General features: G+C 39.7%; 1 protein-coding gene and 1 pseudogene across 6 annotated transcripts in view; one reads left to right on the forward strand and one right to left on the reverse strand.

The window, feature by feature from the left end:
- PARD3 (par-3 family cell polarity regulator) overlaps positions 1-24,028 on the forward strand; it is a 720,675-nt gene that overhangs the window by 340,405 nt on the left and 356,242 nt on the right. For all 5 annotated transcript variants that reach the window (XM_023218154.1, XM_023218156.1, XM_023218152.2 and 2 more), the window contains exon 4: positions 15,012-15,190. In XM_023218154.1, the coding sequence (XP_023073922.1) occupies positions 15,012-15,190 (179 nt within the window). The remainder of the gene's footprint in view (positions 1-15,011; positions 15,191-24,028) is intronic.
- LOC111546667 lies at positions 16,679-17,388 on the reverse strand (annotated as a pseudogene). The gene has a single exon (XR_002732865.2). The product of XR_002732865.2 is annotated as a 60S ribosomal protein L9 pseudogene (transcript).

Genomic DNA, 24,028 nt, shown 5'->3' on the forward strand with positions numbered 1-24,028 from the left:
GGCAAAAATAAACTTTTTTGTTTTTAATTTTTATGTTTTGAGACAGAGTCTTGCTCTGTCTCCCAGGCTGTAGTGCAGTGGCACGATCTTGGCTCACTGCCACCTGTGCCTCCCAGGTTCAAAGGATTATTGTGCCTCAGCCTGCCAAGTAGCTGGGGTCACAGGTGCGCACCACGACGCCTGGCTTATTTTTGTATTTCTAGTAGAGATGGGGTTGCACCACGTTGATCAGACTGGTCTCGAACTCCTGACCTCAGGTGATCCACCTGCATTGACTTCCTGAAGTGTTGGGATTACAGATATGTGCCACTGTGCCCTGCCTAAACTTCTAAATTGATTGAGACTTGTCTCAGATACTTTTAAGGGCCTTGCCTCTGTGGATATGACAGTGAAAGGCATGGTGGGGTTGTCTAGGAGTGGGTTGCCAGTGAGGAGGAAGGTCCTAAAACCTAGCAGGGCAATGTAGCAAACACAATGACACGATCTGGCAGCCATGAAAGGAGCTTGTGGAGGCGTGGTCAGAGGCTTTCCACAAGAGGTGGCCTGCAGAAGAATGCAATAGGTTCATAGGTAAAATTTAGCTGTTCTTTTTCACTTGAAGTCTTTGCTAAAGCTCTTAAAGACAGTGCCTTTCTTAGATGTTCCTGTAGTGCTGTGTACTTATGAAGCAGCAGGATCACACTGAAGGGCTGGATCATGTCTGCCTTCTCCAGGGCACTGAAAACTTCACGAGGGCAGAGACCAAGTCTATGTTGTATACTATGAAATCCTAGGGATATGGGGCTCAAAAATACGGGTTGATAAAGGGAAAGACGTTTATGGCACTCTTGGCAAAACAGCAACAAGAAGAAACAACAACAACAGCAAAAACTATGTTAGTTGAGTACTGGAGAGGAGCAATGAAACAGCACACTCCTGTCAAAAGATTGCCTATGGGGAAAAAAAGCACAAGAACAGTATCTGGAATGGAATCTGACAGAGGGAATGGTATAGTTCCTTCAAAGATTTATAAGAGTCGTTCATTTAGTAAATATTTACCTAAAATTCTCATGATTTGTGAAGTCCATATTTGTGATTTTAGCTATTTGCTAAAATTTATTTGTAACTCCTGAATTAATACTCGGGGAACCTTTGTGCTCATTCATGAATGTGTGTTGGATGGCAAACAGTTTGAGTCACTTGACTAATATGTTTCCAGTTGAGGTTGAAGAATGGGAAACTGCCTTCTTGCTCTGGTTTTCATATTGTAAAAAAGTGTCCTTTTCATAGGCTGTTTGTCACCATCTTTTTCGTGCTTATTTGCTGGTGATTTTGCTGTTAAAGTGGTGCCCAAGCATAATAACAAAATGCTGTCTAGTATTCCTCAGCACAGTTAGTCTATGATACACACCTTCCAGAGAAAGTGTATGTATTAGGTAAGCTTGGTTCAGGTATGAGTTATAGTCCTGTTGGCCTTGAGTTTAATCAACAATATATATTAAGTAAGATGTCTTTATACAGATCACACCTAAGGCAAGGCTCTGTATTGAATGGTGAACAACTGGGTTGTGATCAGAGGCTCTACCTAACCTTGTAGTTCTCCTAGGAGCAATGGTTGAGTATTTGCTCATTCAGTGTTTACAATTACTTTATATAACATAACAATTGTGCAAAACTAGAATCAACCGTATTTAGTTTTCCAGGCACTGTTTTGGGCACTGAGGGTGAGACAGTGAGGAAGAAAGATATGTTCTATCCCCTTGTGGGTCTTACATTTTACCTGGGGCTGTTGGCCATATGGAAATAGAAAGGTAGCACATCTCCTGCTCAGCACATATATGAAGAAAAACAATATTATAAATAACAATAACATAAGCCTCCCCCCCTTTTTTCTGTTTTCTCTCTCTCTCTCATTTTTATTTTTATTTTTTTGTGACACAGTCTCACTCTGTTGTCCAGGCTTGAGTGCAGTGGCATGAAATGGGCTCACAGCAGCCATGACCTCCCAGGCTCAAGCGATTCTCCTGCCTCATCTTCCAGAATAGCTGGAACCACAGATGCGTGCCACTGTGCCTAGCTAATGTTTGTATTTTTTGTAGAGACGAGGTCTCACTGTGTTGCTTAGGTAGGTCTCAAACTCCTGGGCTCAAGTGATCCACCTGAGCCCAGGAGTTTGTTTTATTTTCTCATGTTTTATTCATTTTTGTTTTATCTGCAAGAGAAACACATTTTTGTTTGTTTGTTTCTTTTCTGAGATGGAGTTTCACTCTTCTTGCCCAGGCTGAAGTGCAATGGTGTGATCTCGGCTCACTGCAACCTCTGCTTCCCGGGTTCAAGCTGTTCTCCTGCCTCAGCCTCCTGAATAGCTGGGATTACAGGCATGCGCCACCACACCTGGCTAATTCTTTTTGTATTTTTAGTAGAGACAGGGTTTCTCCATGTTGGTCAGGATGGTCTCGAATTCCCGACCTCAGGTAGTCCGCCCGCCTCGGCCTCCCAAAGTGCTGGGATTACAGGCGTGAGCCACAGCACCTTGCATTTTTTAAAAAATTTTAAGTAAAATTGTTCACTCTTACCTGCTCATATGCCCCTCTATCCTCCCTCTAACTTGCTCCTTTTTTTTTTTTTTTTCTCAGTTTCTTTCCACTTTACATTCCCCTAGTCTCAGCTTCAGTCTCCTCATTGCCCATTAAGGTATGTTTCTGAAAATACAAAAACAATCCAGAAAAATAATTCCATAATATTCTCTCAATGAAAGTCTCTGGTACCAGTTGTGTAAATACCTTTGGTTATTTTTATCTGGGCTTCTCATCATATTTAGTACTCTTCTAACTGTCCCCGTTGGACACTTACTAACATTTGCCTTTCACCTGTCCTGAGCCAGTCGCTGGGGAGGGAGTAGCAATCTGTTAGAGGAATTGTTCTTTTTTGAATGGTCAGAGGCCTGGTGTAGGGGCTCACACCTTGTAATCCCAGCGCTTTGGGAGACCAAGACAGCAGGACTGCTTGAGATCAGGAGTTTGAGACCAGCCTTGGTAATATAGTGAGACCCATTAATTTAAAAAATAAAAACATCAGCCAGGTCGGGCATGATGACTCATGCCTGTACCAGCACTTTGGTAGGCTGAGGCGGGAGGATAGCTTGAGGCCAGGAGTTCAAGACCAGCTTAGACAGCATAGTGAGACCCTGTCTCTACAGAAAATAAAAAAATTAGCTGGGCATGGTGGGGGGCACCTGTGGTCCCAGCTACATGGGATGCTGAGGCAGGAGGATTCCCTGAGCTCAGGAGCTTGAGGATGCAGTGAGCAATGATAGTGCCACTGCAGTCCAGCCTGGGAGGCAGAGTAAGATGCTGTTTCAAAAAAAAAAGAAGAAAAATCAGCAGGGCACGGTGGTGTGTGCCTGTAGTCTCTGTTCCTTGGGAGGCTGTGACGGGAGGATCGCTTGAGCCTAGGAGTTAAGGCTGCAGTGAGCTATGATTGTACCACTCCACTCCCTTTTGGGAGACAGAGCAAGACCCTGTCTCGAATGAATGAATGAATGGGCAGAATGGGATCAATTTAGAGTGAATTTTTTTTTTCTACAGTAAAGGACTCTCAACATCTTGGTCTCATGTTTATTAGTTTCTAAAATCACTAGGATAATGATGTCTAGTTAGATGCTAATCAAATATTTATTGGTCGAAGTAGCCAGACAGTATCTCAACCATAGCAAAATAGGGACACCAAAATATATATAAAAGAGAAAAAGTCATTGTTGTGAACTACTGTGTTCCGTTTGCTCTCTGGGTGGCCAGATCACGCCGTGATGTGTCTGACAGGGGCTCAACTAACTTTTTCCCTAAACTGTACTGGCTTAGCAAAGGACCTGAGGTACTATGTTTTTGTGCACAGGATTCAGTAACCAATGCCTGTTTTGATAAGTAGCTGGTCATTTACATCATTGCCTTGGTCCAGGTCCTTCACTCTCCCCTAGGAGGCGGGAAGAGAGAAGTCAAAGGCTTTTCACCTCTGATGTCCATTTCTTATGCCCCGTAACCACTCTGTTCTACCCTGGGGATGAAAGGAAAGGAGTCCCTGAACACACACTGGGCCTACATGAGCGTGGAGACAGGGAGAGGGAGAGGGAGGAGGTGATGATAAAATAAATAAATAAAAAGAACAACTCTTGGATACTATGCTTATTACTTGGGTGGCGAAATAATCTGTACACCAAACCTGTGACACAAAATTTACCTATATTAGAAACCTACAGCGACTGGGCGCAGTGGCTTACACCTGTAACTCCAGCACTTTGGGAGACTGAGGTGGGTGGATCACCCGAGATGAGGAGTTCGAGAGCAGCCTGGTCAACATGGTGAAACCCCATCTCTACTAAAATTACAAAAATTAGCCAGGTGTGGTGGCAGGCACCTGTAATCCCAGCTACTTGGGCGGCTGAGGTAGGAGAAGAGCTTGAACTGGGAGGCGGAGGTTGCAGTGAGCTGAGATCCAGGCTGGTGACAGAGCAAGACTCCATCTCAAAAAAAAAAGAAAAGAAAAAGAAACCTGCCTCTCTACCCCTGCAGCTAAAATAAAAGTTTAAAATAAAAATAAAATATTGGAATACATCTATTTAAAAAACGAATTGGGAAGTATTTTTGTTTCTGACTGATGTATCTTAGCCAACTTTAAAACATTTTGTTCCTACTTTGTTGGGGTGTGTGTCTAGAGTGGATGGGTTGTAAAAATGAATAGAGTAAATACTTGTCCTCTTACTGAATAACTGGCCAATGCTATTAAAAGTAGAAACAGGTTGAGCGCAGTGGTTCATGCTGGTAATCTCAAGGCTTTTGGAGGCTGAGATGGGAAGTTCACTTTGAGGCCAGGAGTTTGTGATCAGCCTGGGCCACACTGTGAAATCCTAATTTTACAAAAAATTAATTAGCCAGGAGTAGTGGCGTCCACTTGTAGTCTCACTTACTGGTGCAGCTGAGGCTGGAGGAGCACTAAGCCCAGGAGTTCAAGGCTGCAGTGAGCTGTGATCTTGCACTGCACTCCAGCCTGGGTGACAGAGCAAGACCTTGTCTCTTATAAAAAAGGAGAAGCAAGGTGCAGTGGGAGAAAGAGGCAGAGGAATTTTACTAGTACGTCTGAGCTGGATCGTTTCCTGTGATCCTCCACACCTATCTGCTCTGCTGCATGTGCCAAGAGGCCAGCGTCTCACACTGACTGTCCAGGCTCTATGCCCTCTGCCCCTTTTCCATGCTAGGACTGCCGCAGCAGGGCATTGATGGAAGTGGAAAGAGGGAGTCAGTCTTCCTGGCTGTGGCTTTTGTGTAGTTGTGGCCCTCTGGGGAATGTTACAGCTCCCCTTGCCTCATGTGAGCAGAGGGCACTATACCCTTTGCTGTCATTCCTTAATCCTGCCATATGTTAGAAATGCTCTTTCCGCTAAACTGTCCTCAAAGACCCCTCTCTGAGTTCGCCAAACACTTGCTGCCAGGACACAAATACTAGATCTGATGGGTTGGAGGAGGTGCTGTCATTTGAGGAGGACTTCTAGGGTATAGGACACACTGAAGTGCGTGGAGAGGCGGGCAAAGGTTCCTGACAACAGAAGTTGCAGCACTGGTGAGCCCTGCGGTTGTCTACTGTGGTGCACGTTCAGGGAGCTGTCCATGTGGACAGGCTACAGGGCACTGGCAGTGGCTGTAGGGGCTAAACATTGGGTGATAAGCAGAGTATTAGGGGAAATAATGTTAGGAAGGTACCCTAAGTCTCAATTGTGGCAGGCCTTGACATTGAGAATTTGTACCTGGGATTTTGTTTAACTCTTTGTGCTTTAAAAAAAATTTAAATTTGGGCTAATTATAGAATCTCATGCAGTTATGAGAAATGATACAGAGAGATTCATTTCAATGGTTAAGATTTTGAGAAAAGTTCCTGTTCTGTCACAACCACAATATTAACATTTATACAATGTTAATATACAGTCTTTATATAAAATGTATACAATCTTATTCAGATTTCCTCACTTGTTCTTAGGTGAGTGTTTAGAGGATTTTTGATCAGAGTGGTTATATTGTCAGTTTCAGAGTGAGAATCACAGTGGTATAAATTTAATATACCTCAGAAAAATGCTTGGCTTTTGGGTGGAAACATTAATATGTCATTAGAAAATTGCATATATTCTTGCCTGTAATCCCAGCACTTTGGGAGGCTGAAGTGGGCGGATCACCCGAGGTCGGGAATTCAAGACCAGCCTGACCAACGTGGAGAAAACCCGTCTCTACTAAAAATACAAAATTAGCTGGGCTTGGTGGCGCATGCCTGTAATCCCAGCTACTCGGGAGGCTGAGGCAGGAGAATCACTTAAACCCGGGAGGCAGAGGTTGCGGTGAGCTGAGATCGCACCATTGCACTCCAGCCTGGGCAACTAGAGTGAAACTCTGTCTCGAAAGAAAATTGCATATATTTTTTCCCCTTGACTTTGTTTTCCCTCGTTATGTTTGTTGGATTCATTGCAACCATTGAAAACATCGTGTTATCTACAGTAATGTATCTTAAACTTACCAAGAAATCACCTGTTGTTTCAAGTGCAGTATAGGCATCTTGTACTTTTCATATGCCTTATTTTTGTCAGGGTAGCGATGTGATCAGATCTGAATTGCACAGGACAGGGAGTCGATTACCAAGTACTCCAGATGCAGCTGTGTCTCCTTGGAGCATAGTGACCTTTGACCTGGTCCTTAAATTATGTATGTGGTGCTCATTGCACTTATCTGTAAAATGTAATATTTCAGTTTGTCACTAAACATCTTCCAACCATAGTATCCTGTGTTTATTGCTTATATAGAAAAAATATTTAATAACGAGGTGATAAAACTCACTTTTATATCCTTCTCTCTCAGTCGTTTGTTGTTTTTCAAAGCTTATTTCTTGCCTTGCCTTCCACAAATTTCTTCCAAAGATTCTAGGAAATAAGTGAAATATGGATAAATACCTTTATGAAAAGAAGTAACACATATCTAAAGGTGGGTTTTGCAATCGTGATGACAGGTTTGTATCCCCACAGCATGTGATAATAACTTGCTTCTTCCCATGGACAGATGTCTCTTTAGGAAATGTATAATTGCCCTGAAGATGGGAGAGAGATAATTTTCATTTTACATGAAGAGTAATTTTGCTGTTTGCATCATAAGTTCTAAAAGCACACATGTAACTGCATATTACATTTAGATTCGATTAAATACCTTGATGATTTATGCCTGTCTTCTTGGCAGAGGTTTATTTGTTGCCTTAAGTGGTTAAATAATTGAAAAACAACTTGAAGAATGAAGGACGAGAGCATTTGGGCAAGTTGATGAGAAGAAAGGGTGGGATATTTAACAGTTAAAAATGTATATGTCTGCCCTTTGGTATTTGCTCTAAGTCATAATTAGATCACCATTCCTTCCACTTATTTAAAAGGCACCTTACCTAGAGAGAGACATCAATATTTACAGTGCCTTAGTGCCATGGAGAATTTCAGATCTTGTGATGAGGGTTTATTGCTGTTTTATCCCCTCTTCAAAGCACTGTACACATCAAACAGTCTCCACCATCATTCTGGACCCAGTGACATCGCACCATTCGCTCTGTGCTTCATGCAGCAGCTTAATTATTGAAGATCCTTGTCTTTGAATTTTCTTTTTAATATTTCAGGGGATATACTTTGAAAATCTATATATTAAATAAATCAGAAGATTATGGGATTAGAAAGTTTTATCATATTTTAAAATCAGTTTTGCTAAAATTTGAGATAAGGAATGGCTATAATAGTGACCAAATTACATTAAATGAGAAGCTCCTATTATTTCTAATTACTGAAATGAACACAATTACATCAGATTGTTAATAATGCTGAAATAGGCCATGGGTCCCAGAAACGTAGCAAATCATAGGTGAGAAGATTATGTTTTATTCATCTGAGGCCAATGCAAAATTACCTTCTTTATGCAATATTGTATTTAGTCAGGACAGTTAGAGTTGGGAATCCTTTTAGGTGAACTTTTAGATGAATGAGGAAGTTGTGTTTCATGATGGATTTTGTTGATAAGGCCAGATGTTTATACGAATGTCTTTTTTTCCTTAAAATAAGGTGAAACTCGTGAAAGGACCTCATGCCATTTGTGGCTACTACTGCACCATTCTCTAGAACTCTGTGTTGCTTGTCATACTTTGACCTGTTGGGAGCTACCCTGAGAATGGCTGCTGAGACTGCTTTGCAGTGCTTTTATGTTTTTTATAATCCATTTTTTTCATAAATTGTTATTCTGCAAGGATGAGGTTTGGTGGATGATCCCTGGTTGGGGATGTATGAACATACGTGGACTGGCACCTTTCTGGTATTAAAGGGAACTTCTAAACCCAGTAATGCCGCCTCTGAATTTATACATTAGGGATGGAGGCCCAGAGAGGTGACTGATGTGCCATGATCACAGGTCTAGGCCAGTTCTTAGTGTGTGGTCTCTGGGCCCTAAGGGATCATTAAGATCATTTCAGGAAGGCCTTGGGTGGAATACTGTTTTCAGAGTGGTATGGAAACCGATTTTGTGTTGTTCACTGGGTTGACATCTACATCAGTGGTGCCCAGGCCCTGAGGGGCAAAAATGTACATCACTTAACACAAATCAAGACGGTGGCACCAAGTGTATTCTTTACCCCACACACCCACAGTTTTTTTTTAAAGCCATATTCACCCACTGTTTTTGATTAAGAAACAAAATTAATTACTTAAAATCTGATCCTTTAATATAGAATTTAACATTTCATGTGATGATGTAGGCATAAAACACTTCTCCAACATATGGAAGCTCAGTGGTTCCTTTTTAAATTTATATTTTATTTTATTTTTGTTGAGGTATGGTCTCACTGTGTTGCCCAGGTTGGCCTTGAACTCCTGGGCTCAAGTGATCCATCTGCTTCAGCCTCCCTGAGTAGCTAGTGTTACATTTGTGAGCCACCGTGCTCAGCTTCTCAGTGGTTGTCTTGAGAAATACTTTTATGCGAAAGCTTGATTTACATGGGAGGTTTTTTCATGGAACAGCGTTTTCGTTTGAAATACTGACAGAAAAACTGTGTGGTTATTCAGACTTGAGTGTCTGGCAGAGAGTTTCTTAAGAATGAGTGACACAAGCCTGTCACTACAAGGCAAAAAATGGGCAGCATTTGTTGCTAAAGATAAAATTCAAACTTTCTAGTGAAAATTAGATTTTGGAAAACTTATGTCCCACTGTGAGCATGACTGCTTCCCAATACATAAAGATATTTCTGATTAAATTGGCAGAGATATTAACATGTGATTTTCTGTAATAAAGAAATGTATCAACATTTGGAAGATTGGCTTAACTCAGTAACTAATATTTTCCAAATGACTAATGTTATGAAGTTTTTCGTAGATAGAAGTTTCATTCAAAATGTGAGACAGACAAATAGATTTTAGTGTAACAAAGAAAGAAAACTTCACGTTCATATTGCAACTGACCTTTGAGAAACCACCACTGGTCGAGTTATGGTGTGGTATCAGAGAAGAAAATCTAAAATTTTCTGGAAAAGCTATTAAGACATTATTCCCTCTTCCAGTTGCATATTTGTGAAGTTCTTTTTTTCCTTTATGTACTTTTTCATATGGCAGCTGAGAATGCAGAAGCAGATAGGAGAATCCAGATGTCTTCTATTAAGCAAAATGTAAAACATTGCTGCTCTTTCCACTAAATGTGCTTTGTTTTATAAAATACAATTTTCATAAAATTGAGTTGTGTTAACATGTGATGGGTTTTATTATTATTAAAGTGAATTAATACATATTTTAAAGTTGTTCTCATTCATTCCTAAAATGGTAAATACTACTAGCTCTGCCCTCACATAAACAAAAACTCTTTGAGGCCATCAATTTTTAGAGTGTGAAAGGGCCCTGAAATCAGAGTTTAGGAACCACTGATTCTAGTCCTATTTCCTTGCAGGCATGCTTTCCTATTTTATATGTAGTACTTCCTCCATTTAACGATAGTTTTTTTCCTTTTCCTATCTTAACATTTCTGAAATTTGGGTGCCTGTTGTTACAATATATGTTTATGGCTAATGTAACATTTCTTCCTCTTCCCAAAATGAAATCATGCTGTGAATTAAAATCAGGATATGATTTGTCAGTGCATAATTCTGCTAGGAAAACAACAGAATTCTTCTCTTTTTTTTCTTTTTGAGATGGAGTCTTATTCTGTCACCGAGGCTGGAGTGCAGTGGTGCAGTCTCGGCTCACTGCAACCTGTGCCTCCCGGGCTCAAGCCATTCTCCTGCCTCGGCCTCCCGAGCAGCTGGGACTACAGGTGCCCGCCACCTCGCCCGGCTAATTTTTTTTTTTTTTGTATTTTTAGTAGAGACAGGGTTTCACTGTGTTCGCCAGGATGGTCTCGATCTCCTGACCTCGTGATCCGCCCGCCTCTGCCTCCCAAAGTGCTGGGATTACAGGCGTGAGCCACTACGCCTGGCCCAAAATTCTTCTCTTTTAAAAAACTGAAACTAACATTTATATCCACAGGTAGCTAGAAATGGAACTTAATAGATCTGATTTCATAATTTGTGATTGGTGATTGAGCACTGGTTCAGGAGCCTGAAGTCTTGGCTGGAAAACTAACTTTTCATGTCATCTCTCTAAGCCTCAGCTTACTCATCTGTGATGTGCGTTACATGTTTTTCCATGTGTCTAATGTAGTGCCTTATTTAAATAAAAAAATTTCAGATCCCTCCGTTTAAGTGGTGGGTTCTAGTACAATGTTACTATACTGTATGTGCATGCGTGTGTATGTGTGTGTGAAAACTCCATAAAAATGCCTTATAATTTTCATGCAATCATAAAACCAAGAAGAAATCATAAACCAATACACATCCAGATGTGTAACAGATATCCATCAGATAGATACACATCATTGTGAGAGATAAAGATGTCTTGCTGAGTCTAAATCATATGCTGTATGAACCTAGACCTGCCCCGGGGTGGCGTGGGGTCTTTTTATTTGGACTTTGGTTATGGTGCCTTTATGTACTATGATGACTCAGGTCTTACAGCACTTCCAACCATAAGAAAACCTTGATTTCAACATCATTATGATGTCATTTGGCCATCCTTTTATGAGAACATGCTGTTGAGTGACTGACTGACTGACAGGGCCTTGCTCTGTTGCCCGGTTGGAGTGCAGTGGTACAATCACGGCTCACTGCAGCCTTGAATTCCTGGGCTCAAGTGGTCTTCCCACCTAAGACTCCTGAGTAGCTGAGACTGATGCAGGACATGTGAGCCCCACAGTGGGCCTTAGCCCATAAGGGTCCTTGTCTTTGCCCAGGAAAGAATTCAAGGGCAAGCTGGGGCTAGAAAAAAACAGCTTTATTGAAGCAATGGTGTCGCAGCTCTGTGACTGCTTCTGCAGAGCTGGGGTACTCTATGGGCAGAGAGTGGCAGCCCAGGACTGTTTTCCAATCATATTTGTACTCACTTTTAATTACATGCAGATTCAAAGGAAGTTTATACAGAAATTTTTAGGAAAGGAGTAGTAACTGGGACATTAGGTTATTACCATGGAAACGGTAGGTAACACGTAGGTGTTGACATGGCAATAGTAAACTGACATGACAGCTGGTGAGTGTGTTTGATTAAAAACTTTTTCTGTCCCAGCCCCATTTTAGCTAGTCCTCAGTTTGGTCTGGTGTCCAAGCCCTGCCTCTGCAGTCAAGTCCTGCTTCCTGCCCTAGGACTACAGCAAAATTCTAATACAGTTGCCTGATTTTTTAATTTTATTTTTTGTAGAGACAGGATCTCACTGTGTTGCCCAAGTTGGTCTTGAACTCCTGACTTCAAGCAATTCTCCCACCTTGGCCTCCCAAACTGCTGGGATTATAGGTGTGAGCCATTGTACCTGGCCTTGTTGACTTCTTTTTTTGGGTTTTGTTCTTTATCATCAGCGTGGTAATCAAATCTAGGACACCTTCCTGAATTTGACAGTTGACACAAATGTAAACATGGTGCCTGAAATTGCATGGGAGTACTTGGTGATGAGGTACTGCAAATAGGAGATCCAGACTATATTTAATTTAATTTAGTTTATTTTATCAATATCACTGAAATGCAAACAAAAAGTTTAATGTTGGAAGAACTCACAAGAAGGGCTGCATGACAGAGCATTCCCTGTAGCATCCTTCACATTGCAGTTTATGCGAACACCACCCTATCCATGAGCTCCATCACCCACCATAAGAGACATCTCGCAGGGTCTGGAGCTCCCTCTGTTATCTGCCTCTTCTCAAATCCCCTTTCCCCTAGTCCACATTTTATTTCGAAAGCTATGGGTATATAGAGATAAATACTGATTATTTTTGTCTGTCTGTTGCAGACTAACACATTAACACAGTGTTTGTGTCTAGTCTGAAGAAGATGGTCTTGATTATTTAATTGAAATCATGTATGCAATGTATTCTCCTGAGGAAAATTTCAAACGCAATAGGGTAAGCGGTTTTATTGTGACCAAGCAAATTCAGTGTATTGTCCCTGAATTTACTGGGGGGTTGGAATATACTTTTATTTGATTATTTTACTATAGATATTGGGTACTGCTTTTGGTCCTATGTCTGTGCTATTTTTTAAAGGCCTTCTCTTCTGAGTTAATAGTGCTTCTCGTAGACTTACACACAAACGGGGGACAGGAAGAGGGAGAGAAGTTGAGGTGTACAGAGGTACTTAACAACTGAATAATTAACCCTGTAATTGGAAAGCAACAGAACCTGTGTCTAAGTAACAACGTTGTCTAAAAGTATTTGGTCTTTTCCTGCCCATCCCTCCCCATTTTGTTGCTGTTTTGCTTATAGTTTTTAATGCGATGATTCTGGAAATTTTGCTTCCTCTTGGTAGAGAACTTTTCTTACAGTAAGGGCATTGTAATATTAATGCACATTGATTTTTAGATGTGTATTTTTGCGACCTTGTTCTGAGAGTGACTATATAGTTCTTATTGGTGTTTATTTTTGGGGGTGTATATTAATAAGCAGCAAAGGCTTCATGAGTGTTTACACACACTAAAATCCAGAAATTATTAAAATCCTCATGTTTATGTTTCTCTCAGCAAATTAAGATAGGCACCAACAGTATTAAATTTGGAGTTGACTAAATTTTTGCTCTGGTAATGTTGCTCAGACTGTGTTATTATCAAATCCTCCTGATGTAGAAGTCAGTGTTAAATTTGATATTATTATGTTTCATATGCTTCTGTTTGCTCTGATAAGTTCTAATTTGCTTTCATTGTAGACTATTGGATTGACAGTGGTTTAAATATAGCCTTCACTGTATATAAATAGCCTGTCTTTAGTTTGGTATCCTCAAGGTTTCCATATCTTTACCATTGACCAGTGCACCAGTGTTTCAGAAATATCCCTCCTAGAATAAATGATGAGTTTACTGCTTCATGGTTAAAGCTATGTCATTAGACCAGACATGGTGGCTCACACCTGTAATCCCAGTACTTTTGGGGGCTGAGGAGGGTGGATAACCTGAGGTCAGGAGTTCAAGACCAGCCTGGCTAACATGGTGAAACCCCATCTCTACTAAAAACACGAAAACTAACTTGTCATGGTGGTGCACACTTGTAGTAGCCTGTAGCTACTCAGGAGGCTGAGGCAGGAGAATCGCTTGAACCCGGGAGGCGGAGGTTGCTGTGAGCCGAGATCGTGCCACTGCATTCCAGCCTAGGTGACAGAGCCAGACTCTGTCTCAATCAATCAATCAATCAATCAATCAAGCTGTATTATTAGAGGCTTTAAAACAAATACTTACATCCTAGTTTTTAAAAACAGAGTACTCTAAACATAATTTAAATTTTGTCTTATGTTTTTGAGTGATTTCACTCAGTTGCTGAGTGGAACTTATAGTTCTGATTCCAGCTGTTGCAGACTCTCTTCTTTGCTTTGCATTTTTAATTCTGTATCTTCTTCGCTGTGACGGTGATCATGTTTGCCAGGCTGTTGTCAGTGTTATGATAATGATCAAGTGTTCACCTGAGTTTAGTATTGATGTTGTTATAGCAATTGCAAGCAAGCTCTTCTATGCAAATACATTTGCTAAAATACTACCTGTGGATTAACGTATTACTTTGAGTATTTTCTTTCTTAAGTATAAATAATATATTTTCTGATAATACTTTATTGAACAAAAGAAACATTTTATTCAACAAAATTTTTCAGTAGAGCAGCCAAATGTCTAGATTCTATAGATTTTTAAAAATTGATACATAATTTTACATATTTATGGAGAATATGTGATGTTTTGATACATGCATACCAGGTGTAATGGTCAAATCAAGGTAATTAGGATATTCATGCCTCAATGATTTATCATTTTTTGTATTGGAAACATTTCAGATCCTCTCTTCTAGCTACTTTGAAATATACAATAAATTATTTGTCAACTATATAGATTCTGTATTTTTATTCCAGTAGATATGATTAAAAGGTAGGTGAAATTTGTTTACTTGCTTAGAATCATTATTTTTTAAATGATACATGTGATGATTATTTAGAAATATTGGAGTAATGATCGCAGTATTGGTTATTATACTACTCTCTACTGAGTACACACTATATGTCAAGCACTGTTTTACCCCTTTATATTATTTAGTCCTCACATTACCCTGATCAAAGATGTACTGTTTTATTTTCATTTGAGTTGGAAGGGACTAGAGGCAGAGAACAGTTAGGCAACCTGGCCAGGGCCACATAGATAACAAGGAGTGAAGTCCAAATACAAACCTGGGGAGTTTTGCTCAGAGCTGACACTTGACCGCATCTCTTTCACCATGTAGTATTTTAAAGGACCTAAAGGAATTTGTATTTAGAATACTGACCCACTGTCCCCTTTTACGAAAGTGAAATTCTGTTCCTTAATCTTTAGGATTTCCCTGTGTTCTCCTAGCATGTAGTTTACCAACATTAGTATCTTATTTTTCAGCGTAGTGCTTTTGTGTTTACAGATATGCCTCTTCATGTTCGACGAAGTAGTGACCCAGCTCTAATTGGCATCTCCACTTCTGTCAGTGATCATAATATTTCCTCTGAAGAGCCTTCAAGGAAAAATCCCACACGCTGGTCAACAACAGCTGGCTTCCTCAAGCAGAACACTGCTGGGAGTCCTAAAACCTGCGACAGGAAGGTAACCACCTCTGCTTGTTTGCTGCCATCCCTTGCCCCTCCTGAATTCTTGGTGTCCATGATGAGTGTTGTGTCTTGGGTAAACGATTGGTTTCCAGGGCATCTTGACGATGGCCTTTTGTGAGCATGGTACCAACTTCCATATCAAAGTTCAGATAGTCTCCTATTTTATATCACACTTCAAATTTCTGATGAAAATCAGTGCCATGTATCGTATGCACTTATTAATATATCCATTTTTTGAATAGATTCCATTTCATATCATTAAAAATGAAAACAATTTGATACAATATGTGTACCATATAAAGTCCCTTTCTTGCTGTCTCTCCTGGTCTCCTCTCCCATTTCTCCTCACAGGCAGCCTCTTTATTTGCTTTTTCTATCTTCTTACAGGGATATTTGACACATGTATAAGCAAATATTTATATTGGTTCATGGGATACATTAAGGTACTTAGAACATTATGAACTTTTAAGGATGAAAGTGGACTTCATGGTAATTTAGTATGACTACCCAGTTGATCATTTTATCCTAAGTCTCCTTGTAAATGGAAGTTTGTTGTCTAGTCTTCATAATATTTTATTCCTTTACCTAATTTATTTTAGTCCTTGACCTAATTTATTTAATCTGAATGAAAAAACTTTATTTTAGCCTGTTTTGTCTGTTTTAAAAAATTTGTTGGCCGGGTGTGGTGGCTCCCACCTATAATCTCAGCGCTTTGGGAGGCCAGGGTGGGTGGAACTCCTGGCCAGGAGTTCAAGGCCACCCTGGTTAACATAGCAAAACCCCATCTCTACTAAAAATACAAAAATTAACCAGATGTGCTGGCATGCACCTGTAATCCCAACTACTCAGGATGCTGAGGCACAGTAATTGCTTGAACCCAGGAATCGGAGGTTGCAGTGAGCCGAGGTTGCGCTACTGCACTCTAGGCTGGGTGACAGAGTGAGACTCCATCTCAACAACAACAAAAAGCATGTTGATGCTCCTTGTTAGAATCCTTATTGTTCCTTTTTATCACACCTCTCACCTCTTATTTAATGTGCATTTTGCTGAATCTGTCATTTTCACTTTTGAATCTGTAGATGCTCAATAAACTTCTGTTGAATGACTTAGTAAACATTTTTTCAGTGCAGCCAGTAATTTAGCACAGTATGTATTGAGAAATGTCGAAGTAATACTAATCACATAAGATTAAAAAGGATGTAGCTTGATATTTGCTTGATTTATTCTTTGCATAGGTATAAAAATACCTGTTTTAAATATTTCAACTTTGTTTTGCATTTCAGCACACTCCTTTCTGTAGTAGTTCAAGTAGAAAAAAAAGTGCATGGAAAACATAGGTTTAAACTGAGAAGAGTCTACTTGGAAAAAAAGAGTATATTTAGTTTCTGATTTTTTTGAATTATGAACTTAACTTTTAGGCTTAGTCTCCTGAAATACTTTGCTTTTATTTATTTTTTTATTTTATTTTTATTTTTTATTTGTTTTTATTTTTCCAAATCAACAGGTCTTTTATTGCATCATTTAAATATCACAAGTAGGCCTTAGGAGTCATCTGGCATCTTCTTTCTGTAGCTGGATAACTCTTAGATCTTATTCATCAGCCTGCTGAACAGTTCCTTTGGTTTCAGAGACATAGATACCATCCAAAAATTTCCTGATATCCTTGTTTTTAACTGTTGTGGCTTGCTGAATCAAAGCCGCTGAATTTGAAACAAGTTCAATGTCATTTCCTTCAAGGATTAATTCATCTTTCTGGGCTTGAGATACTGAACAAGCAACACCTGGTCTCATCCAAACCCTGCGGATGTATTTTTCACCCAAGAAATTTCGGATTTCAACAAGAGACCCATTCTCCTGGATAACGACGTTGATGGGGAAGTGAGCATACACAGACCTCATCTTATAACGGAAGCCCAGTGTAACACCCTTGATCATGTTCTGTACATGACTACAAATAGTCCGAACGGTAGCCAGTTCCTTTCTGTTACCCCACCATTTGTCAACCTGAAGCCTCTTTTTTTTCTTTCCAAGAAGACTGAGTTCTACATTGATGTGATTGAAGTCCCTCTGCAGGGTTCCTCTGGGGCCCTTCACGATAACTGTGCGTCCCTTCAGAGTAATGTTGACATTTTCTGGAATGTCGACAGTCTGATTGCTGAGAATGGTCTTCATTCTTGCAGTAGACGCAGCAAAGAAAATATACTTTGTTTTTATAGATGTGTTGAGCCATATTGGAAGATCTTCTCATTAAGATTAGCTTGAAATTTTTGAGGACTTTATCTTGCAGTAGACTATCCAAAGAAGCAGAATCCAGTTTATCAGTGGGTCTCGTGTCAGTTAATTTTCTTTTAGAATAGACCCAGTTTAATTTACCTGGATATTCACAGATGTGCAAACAAGTCAAGTTGACAGTTAAAAGAAATTTTTTAAACTAGGTTTTCAACTGTTTGAAGCATACTGAAGTTTCTTTTCAAGTTATTCAACATCTTGGATGTGTGAGTCCGTTTCAGTTGCAGCAGACAGAACCTGTTTGTATCATAAAACATTTTTGAACAAAAGGGATTTATCACTTAGAATTTTTTTTCTCACAAAATCACTGGAAGGGTTTGCAGAGCAGGTCCTAGGATGGTCCTGGAGAACCTTTAAAGCTATGCAGTAACAAACATGTGGCTTGCCTGTGGAGCTACCCTCTCTGCTTTTGTGGTGAAAGAGGTGCTGCAGTCCAGGGACCTGAACTCCTCCCATCGGAGCCTGCCTTCTACACACTACACACCGCCCTGCCTCCAGGTGTACTCACCTTGCTTCTGTCATTTGTCAAGCTGGAGACCCACCCTAGAAATGCTGCCAGTCATAACAGCCCAGGAAAAATCTGCTTCACACCACTGTTAAAATCTCATGCTACTGAATCTGAGTGGGTGGAGTTCAGTTTGTATCTAGACCCTTATCTGTAGAAGACCCTGGGAAATACAGCATTAGCCTTAAAACCTCTGCAGCACAGGAACACGTTAGGAGAGCACTGAGACCCTCATTGCCAATTAATCACTTCCACCTAGCTGATGCAGTTTCATTTTAAAATTTTTATTTTATTTATTTATTTATTTAGAGACAGGGTTTTGCTTTGTCACCCAGGCTGGAGAGCAGTGGCGCAGTCTCAGCTCACTGCAACTTCTATCTCCCAGGTTCAAGCATTCTCCTGCCTCAGCCGCCCGAGTAGCTGGGTCTACAGGCACTAGCCATCACACCTGGCTGATTGTTTAATTTTTTGTAGAGATGGGGTCTTGCTGTGTTGCCCAGGCTCGTCTCAAACTTTTGGACTTGGGTGATCCTTCCATCTCAGCCTCCCAAAGGCTGGAATTACAGACATGAGCCACCATATCCAGCCTGACATTGTTTTAAATAACATGCTTCTATCATTGTTGAAAATTTGGCAAAATTGTAGAATAGAACAAAATAAAGTTATTCATAACTCCAGAACCCAGCAACAACCAGTATTCACACACACACACACACACACACACGTTGGAGTCATGCTGTGTTCATGTATTTGTATCCTGATTATTTCAACATTATTTTTCATATAATAGGAATTTTCCCTGGTGTGAATTTTATTGTAACTTTTTTAATGAGTGTAAAACATTTCATTGTAGGTTGTATTCTGTCTTCTGTCAATTTTGGACATTCATGCTCCTTCTCTTTTTTTCACATTGAAAATTGTTACATATTCAGCCATCTTTTTGCTTACATGGAGCATTATTTAATGTAGCCAGATGCCCATATTTTCCCATAGGAAAAGCCTTGATCTACGTATATATTTCTAGATGAAGTGATATTTGCATACAATATACTTGAATAGTAATGTGTAATGAATTAGTCTTTTGAATTTTCTTTGGCTTTACTCTTCAAATACTAATCTTGCTGTGTTTTACGCTGTTTGTATTTTAGTCTGAGCTCTCATATATAAATATGATTAAATGGTATTTTATTTTCAGTTATAAAAAGCCTTCTCATCTTTTCAGTATTCAGATGGAAGGAAAGCATACTTGCTGCTTAGGTACAAAGCATTCAATTTCTTTATTTCTGTGAAGCCCATGAGAGCTTACCTATGCTGTCATGCTTCAAGATGTTATAAATTCTTATGAGTGTGTCGTGATTCAGGTTTTCTGTGTAAAATTGTGGAAATAAATTAGTTGTGCATTCATAGCCCTCTGATTTAGTGATCTCTAGTGGTTAAAATAAGTTAACATTTTTAAATAACTCATCTTCATAGTTAAGTGGTTTATATTCCTCCAGGTTAAATGAACAGAGTAAATTATTTTAGAATAATGTTACCAATCAATTAAAATCTCTTGTTTCTAAGCAGGAAAGTTGTATTCTGATACATTAGAGCACCATCAGGTCAAACTCTCTTCTTTGGTTCAAAACCCAAATGAGAGGTGGCGTCTTACTTGTTGAAATAGTGGTCATAATCTCATTCCACTATTAGGCTTAGTGGGCAGTGTGTACAGATGATGATGATACTCTATTGCCTGAGAGCCTGAAGAGTCTAAGGGTCCCATGGGCTTCTGGATTTCTGAAAAATTTTCACGCTTTTATTTGGAAGTGAGATGGAGAGGGTAAGGGAGCTGTGGCTTTTTTCAAAGTTATTTGACATACTCACCTTTGTGTCCAGTATTTTGTGGCTGACTACCTTTTCCAACTGTTTTAGGGAACATTTTGCTCACACTTCGTGTGGAAAGTTTCTTGCTAGAGGCTGTATTTTCATTCGAGAGTAAACATGTGGTTAATATTTTATCCTGCAGGAGAGTATTTCAATCGGTGTGAATACTTTAATCATCTTTGCCACCTCTTTGGTCTTCCTTATTAAGTCAGTGTTGCTGTGAATATAGAGGCCAGCTAGTCTGTGGAGAGCGTGTGATTCATCCCATCAAGAAAGATGTAATGAGCTCTTAGAAGAATCAGCCTACCATGCAGTGCCAGGGATAAGCACTATGTACTATTTCACTATGCAGTTGCTACAAGCCATTGTTCCGTCCCTGTAAATAATGAGTGGCATTGTTTCTGTAAATTATATTTCCTCCTAAACAATTAACATAGGTAGACTTAGTATAAAACCAGTTGTGGACAAGTTTCCAAAAGAGATTCTTACCTGATTAGGGAAAGGGGAAGAAGGTAATAAAGGGAACCTATTGCATTGGTATCATTAGCTTCCTTTTCTTTTGATTTTTTAAAGGGAGACCTTGAACTGTTTCTTACCTGCTGGGTTTATTATTTCTGTTTGGTTTAGTTGCTTGGCATGTTTGGTATCTTTCCAATACCCCTGATACACACAACCTCTCGTAAGAGATGCTTTCTTAGTTATGTCTTTGTCGTCTCGCTTTTCTTTCTATTAGAAAGGTGAGATGTTTTGTCTAAGTTTAGGAAATTACTTTTATAAACATTTTTGAAGTGTATTTCAAGGTTCCCCAACCTTTTTTTTTTTCCCTGATAGTAATGCAGCTTGCTCTTTGCATATATACAGTAATGAAGGGTATATAGAAGCAGGGAAATGCCATCAGGCTTCTGTGTCCATGGGTTCTGCATCCATGGATTCAACCAAGATTAGATTGAAAATATTTGGAACAGCAACAAAAAAAGAATGGTTGTGTCTGAACACGTAGAAACTTTCCTTTGTCCTCATTTCCTAAATAACACAGTGTAACACCTATTTACACAAAGCATTTTCTTTGTATTAGGTCATGTAAGTCATCTAGAGATCATTTAAACTATATGGGAGGATGTGCATAGGTTATGTGCAGTACTCCACCATTTCATGTAAGGGTCTTAAGCGTCTGTGGATTTTGGTATCTGCGAGGGGTCCTGGAACCAGCCCCCCAAGGATACTGAGGGATGATTGTAATTTGAAATTTTGAAGATGACTAGTAATGACATTTTGATGTATTAACTTTAGGACATCTGTGGAGCATGGCTCTATACAGATGTTGGCTATTCTTACTACCAGGGGGAACATCCAGATATAGTTTAATTTCCTGCAATTTTTCCCAATTTCTGCTGTATTGAGAATTTTCCTATGCCTCATAAATATGGCTAGTTTGCATAATGTTATATTATGTGCTGATTTTTTATAGTTAATGTTTAACTCTATTTGATGGTTTTTTTCTGTCATATGACATTTATATTTTTGTCAATTTTGTTTGCTTTTATAAGTAACCTTTAGAATTACCCTTCAGAGAATGTCCTTGTATATCAATTTATGTTGGCATCTCTGATTATTTTCTTTGACTAGATTCCTCAAGTAGACTTATTTGGTAAGGAGTTGAATATTTTTAAAGCTATTGGTAATTGTTTCACATAAATTCCAGACTAATAAAGTATGAAGCAGTTAGGATGTATAAAATGCTCTGAGAAGTCCTAGATAGGATAGGAGTGAGGTTGGGGGTGGTAGTGAAGGAAACAAGCAGCTGGTACTATTCCTGAGTTCCAGAACTTACTCTCTCACTAGATAGCTTAAGGATTCTACATGGGTGTGCATCAGAATTACCTGTAGACTTCCAAGAGATGAAACACAGGCATTACTCACACCAACAGATTCCTTTACCCAGTCCAGAAAATTTGTGTGTTTCCTTAAAGCTCTTCTGTGGTTTTCAGGGCTCAGTCTTTTTTTTTTTTTTTTGCCCCAGGACCTCGGGTCTAGCTGAAAACAGAAAGTGTGGTTACATTTTAAGGGAGAGGAAATAGCAGTATAGTCATGCCTCACTTAATGACAGAGGTACATCCTGAGAATTGCATTGTTAGGCGATTTCATCCTTGTGTGAACATCATAGAGTGCGCTTACACAAACCTCGATGGTGTAGCCTACAACACACCTAGGTTACATGGTATATCCTGTTCTTCTAGGCTGCAAACCTATACAGCATGCAACTATACTGAATAGGCAGTGGGGACACAATGTATTCATATTTAGATATTTGTATATCTAATATATCTAAACATAGAAGAAGTACAGTAAAAATACAGGATTTTAATCTTATGTGATCACCATTGTATATGTGGTCCATTGTTTATAAGAACGTTGTTATGGGGTGCATGACTGTATAATTTTTTTTTTTTGAGATATCTTCTCTTTAAGCTAATTTTTCTATAATAGCAGAATAGAATCTAGTACATTTGCTGTATTTGGTTTGTGACATTTCACTTCCTCTCATACTTAGATTACACAAATGTATCATTTTCAAATGAAAATTAAATTAGAGTCTTTTAAAAGTCCTACAACTCATTGAATATTGAATGTTGACTATCAATGCAAAAATAGAACTGGAAATATTTTTCTAGATTGAACCCTTAATAAAAACAATGTTTCTGTCTGCTGTTTCTTTCTGTGTGTTCCTTCATTCCTTTCAAAACCCCTTTGTTTCTTCTTTTCCTTCCCTTCCTTTTTCCCTTCTCCTTCCCTTTCCCATTCCTTTCCCATTCCTATTCCTTTCCCTTTCCCCCTCCTTTCTCGTTCCATTCCCTTCCCCTTCCTCTTCCGCTTCCTCTTACCCATCCCTTCCCCTTTCTTCCCTTTCCCTTCCCCTTTTTTTCCCTTCCCTTCCCCTTCCCCTCCCCTTCCCCTTTTCTTTCCCTTCCCCTTCCCATTCCCTTTTCCTCCCTCCCCTTCACCTTTCCCTTCCCCTCCCCATTTGTTTCCCTTTCCCTCCCCCTTCCCCTCCCCCTCCCCCTTCCCCTCCCTCTTCCCCTCCCTCTACCCCTCCTCCTTCCCATTCCCCATCCCTTTCCTCCTCTTCCCCTTCCCTCCCCTTCCCCTTTTCCTTCCCCTTTCCCTTCCCTTTACCCGCCCCTCCCCTTCCCTCCCCTCTCCCCTCCCCCTCCCCCTTTCCCTTCCTCTTCCTCTTCCTTTTTCCTTTTTCTCCTCTCCTCCTCTTCTCCTCCTCCTCTCCTCTGCTCTCTTCTCCTCTTCTTTTTTTTTCTTTTCTTTTGCTACTGTCTGGCTCTGCCGTATTGCCCAGTCTGGAGTTCAGTGCATGGCTTACTGCAGTTTCAGCCTTGTGGGTTCACATGATCCTCCCATCTCAGCCCATGGAGTAGCTTGGACTACAAGCATGGACCACCCCACCCAGCTTTTTTTTTTTTTTTAAGAGATGGGGTCTCACTCTGTTGCCCAGGCTGGTCTTGAACTCCTGGGCTCAAGTGATCCTCCCATCTTGGCCTCCCAATGTGTTTGGATTATAGGGCCTGAGCCACTGCGCCTTCCCCAGTTTGACTTCTTGATTTCTGCTTCTCATTTATTCCTTCTAATTTACAAGGCCAACTGTCATATTAGTAAATTTGAAAGCACTATTTTATTTCTAAGCTATGTTTTTAAAAGTTTATTTTTTTTATTTTTTTTGCCTTTATGCTCTGTTGGATTTGAAGAAGATTATTTTAAAACACAAAATACACTTGACCAGTTGGCTGCTGAGAAGAAGTTGTTTATTGTTTGGTTATTTGTGAGCCAAGCATAGGTTCCAGCATTATGGTAACCATCCAAAAGCTTAAAGGATGAGATGAGATAGTTCTTTAGAATCACAAGTCCATGACAGACCTGTAGCTGTCTTTAATTTTCTGTGGCATTAGTTTCAAGGGAGATACAGCTGAGAGTAGACTTTAAACTATTCTGCTGCAACATTTGTATTTCCTATTAGCAGTCTCTATATCTATAAATTTTACCCTTCTATTTTGCATATTAAAATATCTTTATTTGAATACAGCACATTTTTGGACTTTCAGTTATGGTTATAATTATTTCTACAATAGGCGGGGCTCACTGAGTTATTGATAACCTCGTCTCATCTAT

This window comes from Piliocolobus tephrosceles, chromosome 9, assembly GCF_002776525.5.
Source record: "Piliocolobus tephrosceles isolate RC106 chromosome 9, ASM277652v3, whole genome shotgun sequence".
Lineage (NCBI taxonomy): Eukaryota > Metazoa > Chordata > Mammalia > Primates > Cercopithecidae > Piliocolobus > Piliocolobus tephrosceles.